This window comes from Schistocerca americana, chromosome 8 (assembly GCF_021461395.2).
Source record: "Schistocerca americana isolate TAMUIC-IGC-003095 chromosome 8, iqSchAmer2.1, whole genome shotgun sequence".
NCBI lineage: Eukaryota > Metazoa > Arthropoda > Insecta > Orthoptera > Acrididae > Schistocerca > Schistocerca americana.
In genome coordinates, this window is record NC_060126.1 from 491,205,554 (window position 1) to 491,223,882 (window position 18,329).

The 18,329-nt window shown below is 42.3% G+C and overlaps 1 protein-coding gene across 1 annotated transcript in view; it reads left to right on the forward strand.

The window, feature by feature from the left end:
- Positions 1–281: 281 nt before the first annotated feature.
- Positions 282–18,329, forward strand: part of LOC124545935 (pacifastin-like protease inhibitor cvp4) — a 166,803-nt gene continuing 148,755 nt past the window's right edge. The window contains exon 1 of the mRNA XM_047124896.1: positions 282–386. Within this exon, the coding sequence (XP_046980852.1) occupies positions 308–386 (79 nt within the window). The 5' untranslated portion in view covers positions 282–307. The remainder of the gene's footprint in view (positions 387–18,329) is intronic.

Consider the following 18,329-nt stretch of genomic DNA (forward strand, 5'->3'; position numbering starts at 1 on the left):
TTCGCGTCTGTAGGACGTCATCTTCGTGGTGTAGCAATTTTAATGGCCAGTAGTGTAATTTTAATCAGACTATAGACCACAACAACAACAGTCAATGTACCAGTTGACCAGGTTGTTTGGCCTTTAGGAAGGATCGAGTATCTTGGTACCATCCTTTGTCCTTTGAGGAACTGCTGCGCAGGCTGTGTCCGACCTCCACCGAGGGATCACCTCGTCAGCGCGGGGCCGCAGCGGGTATTTAAGGCACCGGCGGCCGGCTGATGCAGCAGTGAGCGAGCGCCCGGAGAGGACAGACGCAGCCACCGACATGTACGGCCGCGCATTGCTTTCCTTGCTCCTCGCCCTACTCGCGGCCTCCTCGACGTCGACAGACTACCACAGGACGGGTGGGTAAAAGGCGGCGATTTCTGGCTACAGCGCACTCTGTCCTCTCTTCTGTTTGCTTTCCTAACTACCAATAAACATCTGTTCTTTGGTACCATTTGTGAAACAGCTATTTAATTACCTGCATGTCAAATGGATCATAATTTACACTCCAAAACAACGCACCACGAAGGGATTACACAAATGGGTCGCAAATGTCAAAGTCACAGTTTGGATTTCTAAAGGGTTCTGATATTGAGAAGGCTATCTACATTTGGAGTGAAAATGTACTTAATTCATTACACAAAAAATTGCAGGCAACTGGTATATTTTGTGATCTTTCAAAGGCACTTGACTGTGTAAATCACAATATTCTTTTAAACAAGTTAGAATATTATAGTGTAACAGGAAATTCTGCAAAATGGTTCAAATCTTATATCTCTGGCAGGAAACAAAGGGTGTTATTAGGAAAGAGACATGTATCAAGCTATCAGGCATCATCCAACTGGGAACTAATTACATGTGGGGTCCCACAACGTTCCATTTTGGGCCCTTACTTTTTCTTGTGCACATCAATGACCTGTCATCAGTAACATTACCAGATGCCAAGTTCGTTTTGTTTGCCGATGATACAAACATTGCAATAAATAGCAAATCAAGTGTAGTCTTAGAAAGATCAGTGAATAAAATATTTGTGGACATTAATCACTGGTTCCTAGCCAATTCTTTGTCACTAAACTTTGAAAAAACACACTATATGCAGTTCAGAACTTGTAAGGGGTGTCCCACGAGTATACGCCCAACATACGATGACAAGCAGGTAGAAGAAGTGGACAGTGTTAAATTCTTGGGATTACAGCTTGATAATAAATTCAACTGGGAGGAGCACACTACAGAACTGCTGAAGCGTTTTAACAAATCTCTATTTGCAATGCGACTTGTGTCAGACATAGGGGACATAAAAATGAAAATGCTGCCATACAATGCTTACTTTCATTCCATAATGTCATATGGGATTATTTTTTGGGGTAATTCATCACGTCAAGCTAAAGTTTTCTGGGCACAAAACGTGCAGTAAAAGTTATATGTAGTGTGAACTCAAGAACATCCTGCAGAAGCTTGTTTAGAGAACTAGGGATACTAACTACGGCTTCCCGGTATGTTTATTCCTTAATGAAATTTGTCATTAAAAAAATATCACTTTTCCAAACTAACAGATCAGTTCATGGAATCAATACTAGAAATAAGAATAGTCTTCACAAGGATTTAAAGTCACTTAGTCTTGTGCAAAAAGGTGTGCATTACTCAGGAACACACATTTTCAATAACTTGCCAGCAGCCATAAAAAGCTTAACAACCAATGAAATTCAGTTTAAGAGAAGCGTAAAGGATTTATTGGTGGCCCACTCCTACTCCATTGATGAATTTCTCAGTAAAACCAACTGATTTGTGTGTTGTGTGTGTGTGTGTGTGTGTGTGTGTGTGTGTGTAAGTACAATCTGGCTTCTGCACCATTTCAGTGCAGTAATGTGTTCATTGTAAATAAGTTTTATAGTAGTTGTATCACGCGTTTACTACCTTATAAATAAATAAAAAAACTTTATTTTAAATTCAGTGCATCAATATTTGTAAAATGACTCTTTCATATAGCGTTCGTTAAAAAATTACGATCATTCCACTTGCGACCTGTGGAATGGTACATTAGCTTATTTGTTTTAGTTGTAAATATTTGTCATGTATTATTGTTTTTCTGACATGTTCCACATCCTGGAGGACCTCCTCACTACGGATCAAATGGAATGAAAGTAAATCTAATCTAATCTAATCGGTAGATGTGATGTAAATTTACAGATAATGTCGGAAATATTAAATAAGAGAAAAAGCTTCACAAATGGAACAAGTCAGTAACACGTTGATCCACCTCTGGCCCTTATGCAAGCAGTTATTCGCCTAGGCAATGGTTGACAATGTTATTGGATGTCCTCCTAAGGGATACTGTGCCAAATTACGTCGAATTGGCGCGTTAGATCGTCAAAATCCCGAAGTGGTTGGAGGGCCCCGTCCAGAATGCTCCAGGCGTTCTTACTTGGGGAGAGATCGGCAACTTTGGTCATCGTAGCTTTTGGCGAGTACGAAACCAAGCAGTAGAAATTCTCACCTTGCTGAAAGCTAAGCCCAGGATGGGCCACAAAACGGGGAGTAGAATATCGTCAACGTATCGCGTGCTACAAGAGTGCTGCGGATTACAAACAAAGGGGCCCTGCTATGAAGAGAAGCAGCCCCTCAGACGATCACTCTTAGTTGTCAGGCCATAAGGCGGGCAACAGTCAGGTACGGGGTATCTCCATATACGTTCACTCTGGTCATCAAGGCTCAGTTCGGAGCGGGACCCATCACGAAAGACAGTTCTACTCAAGTCAATGAGGTTCCAGACCGAAGACGTAGCTGAAGACGCCACAGACAGCAGTGGGATACCAACTTGGCTTCCCCTCCCCCCCCCCCCCCCCCCCCCACTCAGTCGAACAACAAGAAGTTATAGTCTTTTCATAGCAGGACCCATTTGGTTCTCATCCGCGTCACCCTTACAGCACAGCGATCCTTTGACGATATTCTTCGTCCCGTTTTTTTGCCTTTCACGGAGAGTCATACTGGGCTCACATTTGAGCAAGACGATACCCGCCCGCACACGGCGGGAGTTGCTAGCGCTTGTCTTCGTGGTTTACAAACCAACCTTGACCAGCCAGGTCTCCAGGTCCCTCCCCAACCTAGAACCTTCGGACCATTTTGGTCAGGGCCCTCCAACTATCTCGGCATTTTAACGATCCAACGCTCCAACTGGACAGAATTTGTAACGGTGTCCTCAGGAGGACATCCAAAATATCTGTAAACCAGTGCCAAGCCAAATAACAGCCTGCATAAGGGCCACAGGTGGACTAACACGTTATTGACTTACTCAGTATGTGAAGCTCTTCTCTTGAACAAATCATCGAATATTTCTGAAATTTTCATCACTTGTTTCTCTGTACATGTACTTCACACGCAAGTCGCCGAAGTGCCGTCAACTAAAAACACCTGCAATACGGCGGCCGAACTCCGAATGGGATACTCTGGCCAATAAATGCCGTACGCTGATTTCATCTCATATCTATCGATTATCGTTCCATTCGCATAATTCCTTCATGGTGCGTTGCTTTTTCTTTTGTCTTAGAGAATATACTTTCTGAGTAAAAAATATGACAACATGCTGATGTTTTACTTGAACGTCAACCTACTCTTCTTTACATTTAGCGTTCTGTTCTCTCTCTCTCTCTCTCTCTCTCTCTTTCTTTGGTCCACTGACTACGCACCTTTTAAATCGCCAAACTATTGCCACAGCTTCTACTCTGATCGTTTCGCTTTCAAAAGTCACGCGAGAACGCCATCAGCCATACGACATATTTCACTCCCATCTGTCTTATCTGAAGGTATGTGTACATCCAAACCAACGTTTGATACATTATCGGCCAGGACAAAATGTTGACTTATATCAGAATGACATAAAATTCTTGCACTGGCTAGTTCTTTTCTTCCGATTGCTCGGTGCGCTTCTTAAAAAGATACTCTGAAGCAACACAATTTAAAGCTTGATTCTGTACAAATCACCGATAAAAGGAACAAAAGCTACTAAGTAACTTGAACCGCTTTTCAGTTCGAGACCTTGCGAAGTTTTTTATGGCACTGATTTTACTTTTGTGAGGCAAAATGTCTGCTTGTGTGATGACGTGTTCAGTTAATGATATCGTTCACATGTTCAAAAAGTTCGATATTTTTGCGACTTATTATGAATCTCTGCAAACTGAGAGTGACTAGCTTTCGAAAAAGCTTGCAGAACTTTCTCCAGTAACGCCACAGATTCTTTCCATGTACTAGTGTCAGTTATAAACTAACACATAAACTGATTCCTTGAAGCAATTCTGTCCATAGTATCCTGTCTAATTCTTACGTACTGCCCAGTCACGTTAATACGACATTTGACGCGCAGGCGTGCGAGAAGTGCAGGAAAGAGAAGATGAGGTTATCTAAGGTACCGACAGGGTTATGGAACTTGCCGACTCCAGTGCCATAGCGATCTGCCCTATGTTTCCCAGATGAAGATCCATGGTGCGAACCGTGTGATCGAGGTTGTACCACAGATTCTCGATTGGGTTTAAATCCGCTGAGTTTGTTGGTTAACGCGGACGGCAAACTCATGCTGCTGCCTTTCGAACCACACATGCACAGTGCAAGCTGGTGACACGTTGCATCGTACTCCTGGCAGATTTCATCGTGCCTAGGAAAAACCAACTGAATGTGGGGGTTGACATGGTCTCCAAGGATACATACGTATTTGCGTTGATCCATTGTGCCACACACGATGACGAGATCACTCAGGGAATGCCACGAAAACTTCCCCCAGATCATAACGCTCCCCTTCCGGCCTGGGCCCTTTCGACAATTGTTGCAGGGTGTTTTTGTTGTTTTCCAAAACAGCCATCTGTCCGTTGAAGCATAAAACGTGATTCATCTGAAAAGGCCACATGTCGGCACTCAGTGGACGTCCTGTTCCGGTACTGGAGTGCAAATTCCAGCCTTCGTCCCTGATGAACAGCAGTCAGCATGAGTGCATGAACCAGACGCCTGCTGTGGAAGCGCATAGGCAGCAACGTTCGCTGACGAGTCGTTTAGGAGACACTATAGCCTCCTGGTTCATGTGGGCGGTCAGTTCCTCAACAGCACCGTGTACACATTTCCGCAGCATTCGTCCATCTTTACCATCTTGGCGCATGGTGCACCAGCTTATTCGGTGCTCGTTTTGGATAGTGCCATTTCGCCATGTACGAGGGGGGACCCAAAAGAAACCGGACTGTTGTCATAAAAAATTTATTGATGAACCTTTTTACAAAATTACTTCAGTCACCTTCAAAATACTCTCTATTAATGTTGGAAGCATGTTTGGAACTCTTCAAGTTTGATATTGTCCAGTGCCCTTTGCGAAGCTGTTTTTACCGCCTCCACATCGTCATAACGCTACCCTTTTAGCGTTTTTTTCATTCGTGGAAATGGGAAAAAGTCGCAACGGGGCTAGGTCCGGCCAATACGGAGCGTGGGGAACGACAGACCACCTCTGAGAGGCCAAATGGTTGGTTGGTTGGTTTGTGGGATTAAAGGGACCAGACTGCGATGATCATCGATCCCTTTTTCCAAAAAATTAAAACTGCCCAAAGAGAACAAAAAACGAACTGCAGGAAAGACGTCAGACGACACAGGACGAGAAAGACTCCGACTGAGATCAGACAAAACAAATTAAAACACACAGAGTGTGACGGTGGTTGGCCGACCATAGAGAAAAAAAGAGGAAAAGCCAACCACCAAGAACACATTAAAAAACTCAGTTTAAAATCAGAGGCGAAAAGCCAGAATCAACACTAAAAAACATAAACACTCAGATTAAACTATAAAAAAACCCTGCCCGAATAAAACGCAAAACTAAGTCCACCATGGCAGAGTCATTTAGTAAAAGGGCAGGGAGCGTATCAGGCAGCGCAAATGTCTGCCTGAGCACAGTTAAAAGCGGACAAGTTAATAAAATGTGCACCACCGTCAAAACCGCCCCACAGCGACAGAGAGGCGGGTCCTCACGACGCAATAAATAACTGTGAGACAGTCGGGTGTGGCCAATTCGGAGCCGACAAAGAACAACTGAATCTCTGCGAGTGGCTCGCATGGATGACTGCCACACACGCGTCGTCGCCTTGAGAGAACGGAGTTTGTTTGGCGTGGGCAGATTGCGCCATTCAGTGTCCCAAAGCGAGAGAACTGCGCGGCGGAAGACTGCCCGCAAATCAGTCTCCGGGAGGCCAATGTCCAGGGTGGGTTCACTGGTGGCCTGTTTGGCCAGGCGGTCAACACGTTCATTGCCCGGGATACCGACGTGACCGGGGGTCCACACAAAGACCACAGAGCGGCCGCAACGCGCAAGAGTACGCAGGGACTCATGGATAGTTATCACCAGACGAGAAAATGCCAAATAGTGGGTCACTCGTAAGGCCGTGTGTGCTGGAGCATTGTCGTGATGCAGAAACCAGTCACCTGATCGCCAAAGTTCCGGGCGTTTCCTCCTCACATCCTCTCGCAGACGCCTTAAAACATCCAAGTAAAAGTGCTGGTAAACAGTCTGGCCAGGGGGTACGAATTCCCGATGCACAGTTCCACGAACATCAAAATAGACAATGATCATCGTCTTCACATTTGACCCCTCTTGCCTTGCTTTTTTTGGTCTGGGAGAGTTGGGAGTCCTCCAATGGGTTGACGCTTGCTTGGTTTCTGGGTCATACCCGTAACACCAACTCTCATCCCCTGTAATGACTTTGTTCAAGAAGGTTGGATTACGTCAATCTCTGTTTTCAAGTCATGACACACATTCATGCGGATGGTTTTTTGCTCCCGTGTGAGAAGGCGCGGAACACATTTATCAGCAACACGTCTTATGTGCAAATCCTCACTCAAAATCCGCTGTCACGAGCTCCAACTGATTCCTGTCTCTGCTGAAATTTGGTCGATCGTTTGGCGACGATCCTCGTTGATCTTTTGACGGACCTTTTCAATGTTCTCCTCTTTTCGCGATGTTTAAGGGCGTCCAGAACGAGCTTGGTCTTCAACACACATCTCAACACGTTTAAAGCACCCGAAGCACTCGAAAACCTGTGTGCGGCTCATAGCGTCCTCCTGGGAAGCTTCCTGAAGCATTTGGTGTGTCTCCGTTGCAGTTTATTTTAAGCAGAAAACAAAATTTCACACACACTTTGTTCTTTTAAAGTTGTCATAACGACTTCGCAGAGGTAACACGCCAATAGTCAGAGAAACACAATACCACACTTGCACGTTCAGCTCTACACTGACGCCGTCTACACTGCTGTTTAATGAAGGTCTCTACTAACACCATCTAGCGTGAGAACCCTGCACTACGTCTACGAGTGGCAGCGCCCTCGGAGTCCGGTTTCTTTTGGGTCCCCCTCGTATAGTGAACTTCAACCACGCCGGCACGCGAATAGCTAACAAATTTAGCCGATTCGGAAAAGCTTCCACCCTTGGTCCGAAAGACAGTGAGCATCGTTCCTTTTCCGCATTCAACTACGACAACGACTGCACTGCCCCCCCTCCCCCCCCCCCCCGCCGTCCTACCCCCACCTCCCACCCCCAAAACGCTTTATAGACCCCTCACTTCTAGGACTGCCACCAGGCGTCTGTGAGTACTTGTTACCGTAAACGTTTCACAGAGCCGATGGTTTCATTAATGTGATTGGACGTGTAGAAATATACTAGAACTGATGTAGAAACCAAAAGCTAATATAAGGAGCTGGTAACTTCTACGAGTGTATGGAAATGCTATGTTTATGGAATATTGCTTCGGTTCTGGGAAGAATATAGACATATTAGTAACTTGAATACAAAGAGTACTGTTCCGCAATAAACATTTTTTAACATTAATTCTTTGTATTCAAGTTATTAGTAAGTGCTACACAGCTGCTTGTATCCTTAGCTAATGGGATTTGCCAGTACTGGAAAGATATTTCATCCTCTAGAAACCCTGTATCTGTCCCTTAATATTTTCTGGACATATTCTAACTGGAACCAGTATCCTATTGATCCAAAGTGATAAGTACTTATCGTGCTCGTCCTCTAGGTTTCCTCACTACAGGTAATGGACCGTTGTAGTAATTCTATCTTCAATAATTTGGCTGCCCTTTATAAACTTCTTTGCTTTTTGTCGTTGAAATAGACTAGGCCTGAAGTTAAAACTTTATGACGCTTGCACTAATAAGTTTTTATTATGCCAGGTTATCCTTCAAACACATCACCGTAGCTGAACAACCGATCATTCCAGGACAGAGCGCGGTACAATAAGCTCCAAAGTCACACGTGAAAATGCGATTTTTCAGGGATCACATCTCGAGCTCTATTGATCACAGAGATAAGGCATCAAGTGTTTTGGATGGCCCTTGGCCTAGCAACCGTTTGTAACCATTATACATACCTGTCGGAAGAACACGCATAATGTAGTTATCCTGCAGTATAACGTCAAAATTCGAAGATAGCGCACTACCTCCAGCCCAGATAAACTGATGAAATCGGTTGGTTCTCTTGCATTAGGTGTGACCTAGAGTAGATCTTAGACAGCTTATAAAAATACCATTTTGTCATAGGTCGTTCGTGAGAAAACCCCGAAAAACCATGATTTTGGGGAACGAAAAGTATGAATTGTGGGAATGGTCACATCTACGATTTCTATTCATGGCAGATGAACGAAATTCTTACCATACGTTCATAAGATGACACTCTCCGTGAACTTCAAAACCTTTTTTCGACTTCATTGTCCGTTTCCGAGAGCCAGAGCTTCAAAGTACGCGTAAAGTTTGCCGTAATGTCCAGTCTGAAACGTAGTTTTAACTTACGTATTGAATACATCGAAGGGTTTTGATGTAACTAAAGTGTTTTAGTTAACTTTTTCACTAACGAAACTTTATGAAGCGCTACCTCTGTTTAATGGCCACTTCACGTCTTTACAAACATGTCCGAAACAGCACCACAGTGCCAAAAAATGTGCTGAAAAATGACTTAACAAGCCAGCAAAGAACTTTAAATAATTATTGTGTAACACTGTAATGACTGAAAATTCAGTAAAATGTTGCTAATAACAATTTTCTCTTTTAAGATACAATACTTAAGCTGAATGTTTTCGATGAATAGCGATCGATGAGCAAAGTATACTTTAAATACGCAAAGCAAACGATATTTGGATAAACTTATACACTACTGGCCATTAAAATTGCTACACCACGAAGATGACGTGCTACAGACGTGAAAGTTAACTGACAGAATGAAGATGTTGTGATATGAAAATGATTAGCTTTTGAGAACATCCACACAAGGTTGGCGCCAATGGCGACACCTACAACGTGCTGACATGAGGAAAGTTTCCAACAGATTTCTCATACACAAACAGCAGTTGACCGGCGTTGCCTGGTGAAACGTTGTTGTGATGCCTCGCGTAAGGAGGAAAAATGCGTACCATCACTTTTCCGACTTTGATAAAGGTCTGATTGTAGCCTATCACGATTGCGGTTTATCGTATCGTGACATTGCTGCTCGCGTTGGTCGAGATCCAATGACTGTTAGCAGAATATGGAATCGGTGGGTTCAGGAGGGTAATACGGAACGCCGTGCTGGATCCCAACGGCCTCGTATCACTAGCAGTCGAGATGACAGGCATCTTATCCGCACGGCTGTAACGGATCGTGCAGCCATCTGAGTCAACAGATGGGGTCGTTTGCAAGACAACAACCCTCTGCACGAACAGTTCGACGACGTTTGCAGCAGCACGGACTATCAGCTCAGAGACGATGGCTGCGGTTACCCTTGACACTGCATCACAGACAGGAGCGCCTGCGATGATGTACTCAACGACGAACCTGGGTGCACGAATGGCAAAACGTCATTTTTTCGGATGAATCCAGGTTCTGTTTACAGCATTATGATGGTCGCATCCGTGTTTGTCGACATCGCTGTGAACGCTCATTGGAATCGTGTATTCGTCATCGCCATACTGGTGTATCACCCGGCGTGATGGTGTGGGGTGCCATTGGTTACACGTCTCGGTCACCTCTTGTTCGCATTGACGGCACTTTGAACAGTGGACGTTACATTTCAGATGCGTTACGACCCGTGGCTCTATCTTTCATTCGATCCCTGGGAAACCCTACATTTCAGCAGGATAATGCACGACCGCATGTTTCATGTCTTGTACGGGCCTTTCTTGATACAGAAAATATTCGACTGCTGCCCTGGCCAGCACATTCTCCAGATCTCTCACCAATTGAAAACGTCTGGTCGATGGTGGCCGAGCAACTAGTTCGTCACAATGCGCCAGTCACTACTCTTGATGAACTCTGACATCGTGTTGAAGCTGCACGGGCAGCTGTACCTGTACACGCCATCCGAGCTCCGTTTCACTCAATGCCCAGGCGTATCAGGGCCGTTATTACGGCCAGAGGTGGTTGTTCTGGGTACTGATTTCTCAGGATCTATGCACCCAAACTGCGTGAAAATGTAATATCGTGTCAGTTCTAGTATAACATATTTGTCGAATGAATACCCGTTTATCATCTGCATTTCTTCTTAGTATAGCAATTTTAGTGGCCAGTAGTGTATTATGCATACTTATTCCAAAATTCATATATGTCAAAGTACATAAATGTGTTGAAGTATTCAATAAACCGTCAAAACTTCACTGAGCCCCAGAATTCGTTTTATGTAAGCAGCATACCCTGCTTTAACAGGAAAAAGAGGGGAAACAGCTGAAATATTTTCCTGTAATAGGGCAAGAAACACGAATATGCTCCTCTTTAAAACGCTCTGATAGAAAAGTGAGGAACTAGTTATTTCAGCCCTCATTTCCTGTTACCCATAAAAAATTTTAATATGTGAACATATTTTCGCCTTTTTGTACTTAAAGGGAGTAGCAGATAGCTAGTGACAATGGATGAGAGAGGAGACAGTGCCAGGGGGAGCGAAATAGAGAGGATTAAGTGCTGGTGGCAGAGAAAAAGTGGCAGTAAAAGAGAAAGAGAGACGGCTGAAGACAAAAGCAGTGGAAGCCGAAGAGAGAGAAGATAGTGATTGTCAGTGAAAGACAATGGCACTAAGGGAAAAAGAGAGAGGTTTATGGAGGCAGAGGCTATTAAAGTAAAAGAGAGAGGACTCAGATGAGTGGAGACCACACACAGAATTTGTGGTCTGGACCCTCCCAGCCGGCGAATTTTAAGATTTAGATATAGGAGAGGGCGTATTTTGGACAGAAATTTTTATCACATACCACAGGAGAAAAAGTAAGATTAACATGGACCCCCTAGAAGTTTTGAGATTCCAACACATGTGGAAACAATGGCAGTGGGAAAGAAAGATTCAAGGAGACGATGTAAATGAGAGAAAAAGACAGTCGCAGTGGGACACAGTGTAAATCACTGGGAGCAAAAGAGAACAGTGGGAGAGTGACATATACAGCAAAGGCAGTGGAGTATACTGTACATCAATGGGAGAAAACGGATACAGTAGGAGAGAGACATAACAGTGGCAGTGAGATTGTGATGTTGAGAATGAAGGCTTACCTGAAAAGAGAGACTGGATAAAAGAAGTTGGAATGATCAGCGTACAAACAGGGTGAATATATTCGCATTCAGAAATTTTTGGTAAGGAATTCGGAATGTGGATTAAGGCAGCTGGTTTCCCACCTTTCCGTAGAGCCTTTTAAAGACCAGCATATTCGCCTTTTTGTGTGTGGGTCAATACCCTCCTTAATCCACTTACTTAGCACGAATTTCCTCAGACCACAATTTACAATCAGTTTAACAATCAGTTTAATAATTGCTAACAATTCACCTACAACCATCATATTGGAAGCAAATGTGGTCCATTCATTGTCTAAGTGAGATGTAAACAATTGTTTGTCTGCTCTTTCTACCAAAAATACTCTTCTAGTGTTCTTGATGGACTTAAGAACTTTAGTAAACGTCATTACTATTACTACATCATGATCACCAATCCTTGTCTCCATACTTGCACTGTCGGATTAGGCCTGTTTGTAGCTTCAAGATATAAAATATTTCCTTTACATGTGGGTTGTCGAACTAAAAGCTCAAGACAGTCCTCAGAAAATGTGTTCAAAACTACTTCACAATGTTACGTCGTAGTACTTTCCAAAAACTGTCATATAACATGTTTACTAATCTAACGTGTGCATTGGAATAGCAAGTGAAGTCAAATCTCAAACACTGGCTGAATAATGCAAGCGTAATGATACCAGCTGTCAATGGTTGATACTCTGTTTAATTCCACATTTCTTGTCCTCTTGGTAGGGTGATGTAGTTGTGTAATTACGGCGGCCTTGAGGCTTTTAGTTGGCTCGTGTAAAGGAAGATTCACTTGGGGAATGGCGAGTTGTAAAGATGTTTTCTGCTGGAAGCCAGTCTCTAAGCAGGTAAAACACAGGAAAGCGGTCCGCTGACCTAGCTGAGCAGCGTTGTAGAGTAAGGAAAGCCTGCATGCCATAAAAACGCTTTGTACGTGAAGTGGAAGGAAACATGTTTAACAGAGACAGAAATCTGAAAGACATGAGGAAACATGGAGCCACAAGTGTGTGGGAGCAGCCGTTAAGCTCATATGAGGCCAGGTTGAGTATTTGTTCAAACTTTACTAAGGGGTTCTCTGTTTGGCTCCTAGTATTTATTTTGGCAGTGGGAGAGAGTTCTCATCCATGAGTATGAGGATGTCTCCAGACTGTTCATCACTGAAAATCTGTTATGTAGAAGGGAAAGACTTCCTGCCTTCTTCCTCATACCAAAGGAGAAATACACCTTCCTGGTTAACCATAAAAAAACCTGCAAGAGTGGGAAGTTGTTAAGCTTCTCTACTAAGTTATCACTGACTGGACCACTGCATACAAAAGGGGATACGTCTGATGTCAACAACTGCTGCCCTATCTCTCTTCAGACTGCCTCATCCAAAATTCTTGAAAAAGTAATGTATTGTAGAGTAGCTTCACACCTTTATAAAAATAAATTTTAACAAAATGTCAGTTTGGTTTCCAGAAGGGTTTTCAACGAAAAATGCTATATATACTTTCACTAATGAAATATTAAATGCTCTGAGTAACCGGAAATCACCCGTTGGGATTTTTTGTTATCTATCAAAGGCTTTTGATTGTGTAAATGATGCAATACTTCTAGATAAGCTCAACTACTGTGGTATGAATGGGACAGTGCTCAAATGGTTTAAATCATACGTAACTGGAAGAGTGCAGAAAGTTGAAATAAACAGTCCACATAATATGCAAAAAAACTAGTGATTTCTCAAACTGGGGAACAATCAAGAATGGGGTGCCGCAAGGTTCGGTCTTGGGTCCTCTGCTGTTCTTAATATATATTAATGACTTGCCATTCTATATTCACGAAGATGCAAAGCTGGTACTTTTTGCCGATGATACAAGTATAGCTATCACACCCGACAGACAAGAATTAACTGGTGAAATTGTAAACGATGTTTTTCAGAAAATCATTAAGTGGTTCTCCGCAAATGGGCTCTCATTAAACTTTGACAAAACTCAGTATATACAGTTCCACACAGTAAATAGAATGACATCATTAATAAATATAGACTTCGATCAGAAATCGGTAGCTACGGTAGAATATTCAAAATTTCTAGGTGTATGCGTTGATGAGGTGTTGAACTGGAAAAAACACACTAAGGATCTGCTGAAACGTTTGAGTTCAGCTACTTATGCTATTACGGACATTGCAAATTTTGGCGATATACATCTGAATAAATTAGCTTACCACGCCTATTTTCATTCTCTGATTTCGTATGGAATCATATTCTGGGGTAACTCATCATTGAGTAAACGAGTGTTCATTGCACAAAAGCGTGTAATCAAAATAATTGCTAGAGTTCATCCAAGATCATCCTGCAGGCACTTATTTCACGAGCTAGAAATCTTCACTGTAGCCTCACAATACATATATTCACTAATGAAATTTGTTATTAACAATCCGAACGAATTCAAAAGTAATAGCAGTGTACATGGCTACAACACTAGGAGAAAGGATGATCTTCACTACTGAAGGTTAAATCTAACTGGCTCAGAAGGGGGTAAATTATGCTGACACAAAAGTCTTTGGTTACTTACCTGATAGCATCAAAAGTCTGACAGATAGCCATATAGCATTTAAAAGGAAATTAAAAGAATTTCTTAATGGCAACTCCTTCTACTCATTAGATGAATTTTTGGAGATAGTAAGTGGGTAATTTCACAACCTCAAAAAAATAAAATAAAATAAATAAATAAATAAATAAAATATTGAGTGTCATCTAATATTTTGTCTAATGTAATATCTTGTATGGACACCTTTTATTTACCTGACACGTTTCACATCATTACGAAGTGTCGTATTCATGATCTAAGGAACAAATACTAATCTAATCTAATCTAATCTAATCTGGAATTTCAATGTCTGCTGCAATTGGCTGGTGAGATCCTTATGCTGGCATAGCTAGCTAAGTTTCATAGAACAAAGAGAGAAGAACAAGTTTCATCGAGGCAGCACAGAAAGCAATTTTTCTTGAGACGTCTTAGAGCTGCAAACGGAAGTGTCTCTGACTTAGAGCAGGTCACAGAGGTCAGCTGAAATTATCAGACACTCCTACAGCACATCTTTTGAGTGATAAGCATGACCTCCCGTTTTATCCACCACAATGAGGCGTACGTGAAGCCAATTAATATATGTCAAGGTTTCTGTTTGCTGATCTAATTTTTACAGTCAGCTAGTTACATTCACTACGTGCTTAGGCAAGAGTACTTGTGATTGTTTAAATTTTTACGCTGCCGTTATTTAACTCGTTAACCTTTTCCACAATCAATGGCCATATTCGTGACATTGTTTTATATTTATTTTATGCATCCACTCACGCCGGCCGGGGTGGCCGAGCGGTTCTAGGCGCTACAGTCTGGAACCGCGCGACCACTACGGTCGCAGGTTCGAATCCTGCCTCGGATATGGGTGTGTGTGATGTCCGTAGGTTAGTTAGGTTTAAGTAGTTCTACGTTCTAGGGGACTGATGACCTCAGAAGTTAAGTCCCATAGTGCTCAGAGCCATTTGAACCATCCAGTCACCTGTGCCAAGGTTACAGTTCATATTTGCAGATCCTTGTCCGCTTATTAACTGTTTGTATTCTTGATTCAGTGAACTAAGCACTTCATTCCTTTGGCAATAAACCATATTGTTACAGTGGCCATTAGTTTACTTTTGTAGTTTGATGGATCCTGTTATTAATATGTCCGTGTGTGGTGCGGTACCTATACTTTCATGCTTGACTGCGTCACCTCTAACAATTTTCATTTACAAAGCCGTTGTCCATTACATGACCATTTTTCCCTATTATTCACATGATCTTACAATGAATTTTCCATCTCTGTAGGTCAACAGGGACAGAATTTGTAGCATCTGACGGGTATCCTTAACAGCTTATCCGACACCCCACAACAACATTGTTTATGTGTACCACGTGGAATGAATCCATGGACATTCCAGTGTATACGCAATAGATTAAGTTGCCTTCAACCAAGACCGCATTGTCGGAGTATTTTCGCGCTACTGGCTATAGGCTTTCTTCGCACGATTCTCCAACTGTTATGGCAGAATTGGGTGGCCAATAAAAACACGTGACAATTAACTTGCTCATTTAGGCCTGTTGTGTCCAGATAACTTCACAGCTCGACTCAATTCAGACCTCGAGAGAGGAACTGTTGTTTACTGCAACAACACTTCTCTTATGGCGTCTAATCTGCCTTTTAGATATATGATCCTTGCCTTTCTAAATATTTAAGCGCTTTCTTCTTCGAGTTTCAGCAAACTCTCGGTTTTGAGAATAATTTGAGTGCACAACGTCTCTGGGGGCAGTAAATTTAGGATCTTTGTTAAGAGTACATCAACAATTTACTGTTAACATTTTGACAGGGGAAGTGTCTTTATTCTGTAAGCGGTCTGATGTTACTCTTTTCGTGTCGACTGGTGAGCGTTCACCAGAGGACCTCAAACTTTTCCTTAGCCTAAAAAGCAAGCTTAATGAAGTTCACCTAACCGATCATCAAAAATACTAATGCTGAAACAAATCGTCAACGAAAAACAGAGTAGTAATTACCAACGAGGCGAGCAATCGATTAAGAACCTTCCAAAATGTACAAAATTGGTGGGCTTAATGCAATCTGTGTTCTGAAAAGAAAAGAAAAAGTATGTAGTGAGTTTCCCATTCAGAAAAAAATGGATATAACTTCTTTCTAAGGAGATAGTATTATCTCTTGTATCAGCTGGAGAAAACATCTATCAGTACATCTCGAAAACTGACAGCAGCAGGATTATGGCCAATGCAGAATGTGGTTTACTATTCGGTGAAACTTTTGATCATTATAAAAGTGAATTTAAAAATGCTGGTAAGTGACATAAGCAATAAAGACGCAGATGGTATTGAATCCTTTGTTCTGCTCATGACGCAGTTTGAGGATAGCCCATCATCAGATGACCTGGTAACGAATGGTAAAGACAAGTGCAAATAGTGATACGATACAATACAGCCTTACCATTGAAATGAGGTTACATAAATCACAAATGAAATTAACTGTGCACAGTTTTGAAGAATGTGAGTACGTACCTTCTAAGATCACTATGTGAATTGACAAGGCCGTTGAATTGTATCTGTAGAAATGCTAAGGAGGTATATGCTATCGTATCCCAGAAGTAGACCTAACCAGCAGCTCATTACCGTTACGGTGATAAGACACCGCTAATGGAACCATAACATAAACTCTTACCACTAGAGGGCAGCACTTCTGATGACATGTTAAACAGAAATTTTTCAGTGGGAAACTAATTAGAGTAATTCTTACATTTTCACTAGAATAGTTGTGCTAGACAGTCTGCAGTAGACACAGTGCAAAAGTGCAAGTTTCATAAAATACACATACTGTTGCATGTCATCTTTATGACTGTAATATGGTTTAAGAAAGCCAGTTCCGCTAGTAAAATTACAAGTGGTCATTGCAAAACTGTGTTAGTGAAAACGAAATAATTGATGTAATTAATTTTGTTTTATTCAAAAATAATTACTTTAATTAATTTTTTATTGGATGTGATGTCCTCTACTGAAATTATGAAGTAATCATACTGAATGTGTTTCTATATGACGTTGTTGTAGGAGGAATGTTTTGTACTATTATATTGTTTTTACAGTTGATTTTCTTGCACATTGGCGCTGATTGAGCTTCTGTTATTTCATATTAACGTTTCTATTTTACACATCATCAGAAGTGCTGCCCTGTAGTGTCAGGAATTTACTTTATGGCTCCGTTAGTGGTGACGGTAATCAGCTGCTGTTTAGGCCTACTTGTGGTATACGACAGCACATGTTTGCCTGTCATTTGTACAGACGTTATTCAACGTCCATGTCATTGCACATCGTGATGTCAAAAGCTTTGTACTTGTGTTTTACAAAACTGTGCACCACTGGTTGCATTTGAGGTTTATATAACCTCATTTCTTTGGTAAAGCTGTACTGCATTATTTGCACTTGTCTTTATTGTTACCAGAGTATCTGATGATGGGCTATCCCCGAAACGCTTAATGAGCACACCAAAGGATTCTGTACATTTGGATTTGTATTACTAATGCGACTCATAAGCATTTCTAAATTCAATTTCATAGGTACTGTTTTACGGTCGCACATCTCCACCAGGACTTGAGATCCGATTTAGAGCATTTGTTCATGTTTGTCAGGATCTCACAACTTTCAAGAGAATATGAAGTGAATGGGTTCAAGGGGGATATACCCAGTCGACAGCAGGATATCATTGGTCCCATAGGACTAGAGCCTGAGGGGAAAGATATTGCCCTTTGGACGTGCAGGATAGCACTCTGAGGTCATCCACCCCGAGTCGAGCTTTTTGGGAGCAAGACATCCATACGGACAGTGCGGGGACGACTTGAGCATGAGGGATCATCAGCAAGGTGCAGTTGATGTCACTTTCCTTGAGGCATAAGCAGAGAGTGACGTTCGCTAACAGTGGCGAGCCCAATGACAACACAGGACGCTGCAGTAGCCCCACATCCTCTTTCCAGACGAGTACCAGACCTGCATACAGACTCATGATCGAAGTACTTATGTCTGAAGCCTCAGAGAAGAGCGTACGTTGCCAGATTGAACCTATCATCGTCATACTGGCCTAGTACCTACTGTGGTCGTATTGGTCGTCATTGGGTAGACAACACTATCACATCTGGTAGGCATAGCCGGTATTATGGACAGTAGGCGTTACATTCATGACTTTCCAACGGTGGGGGCTGGG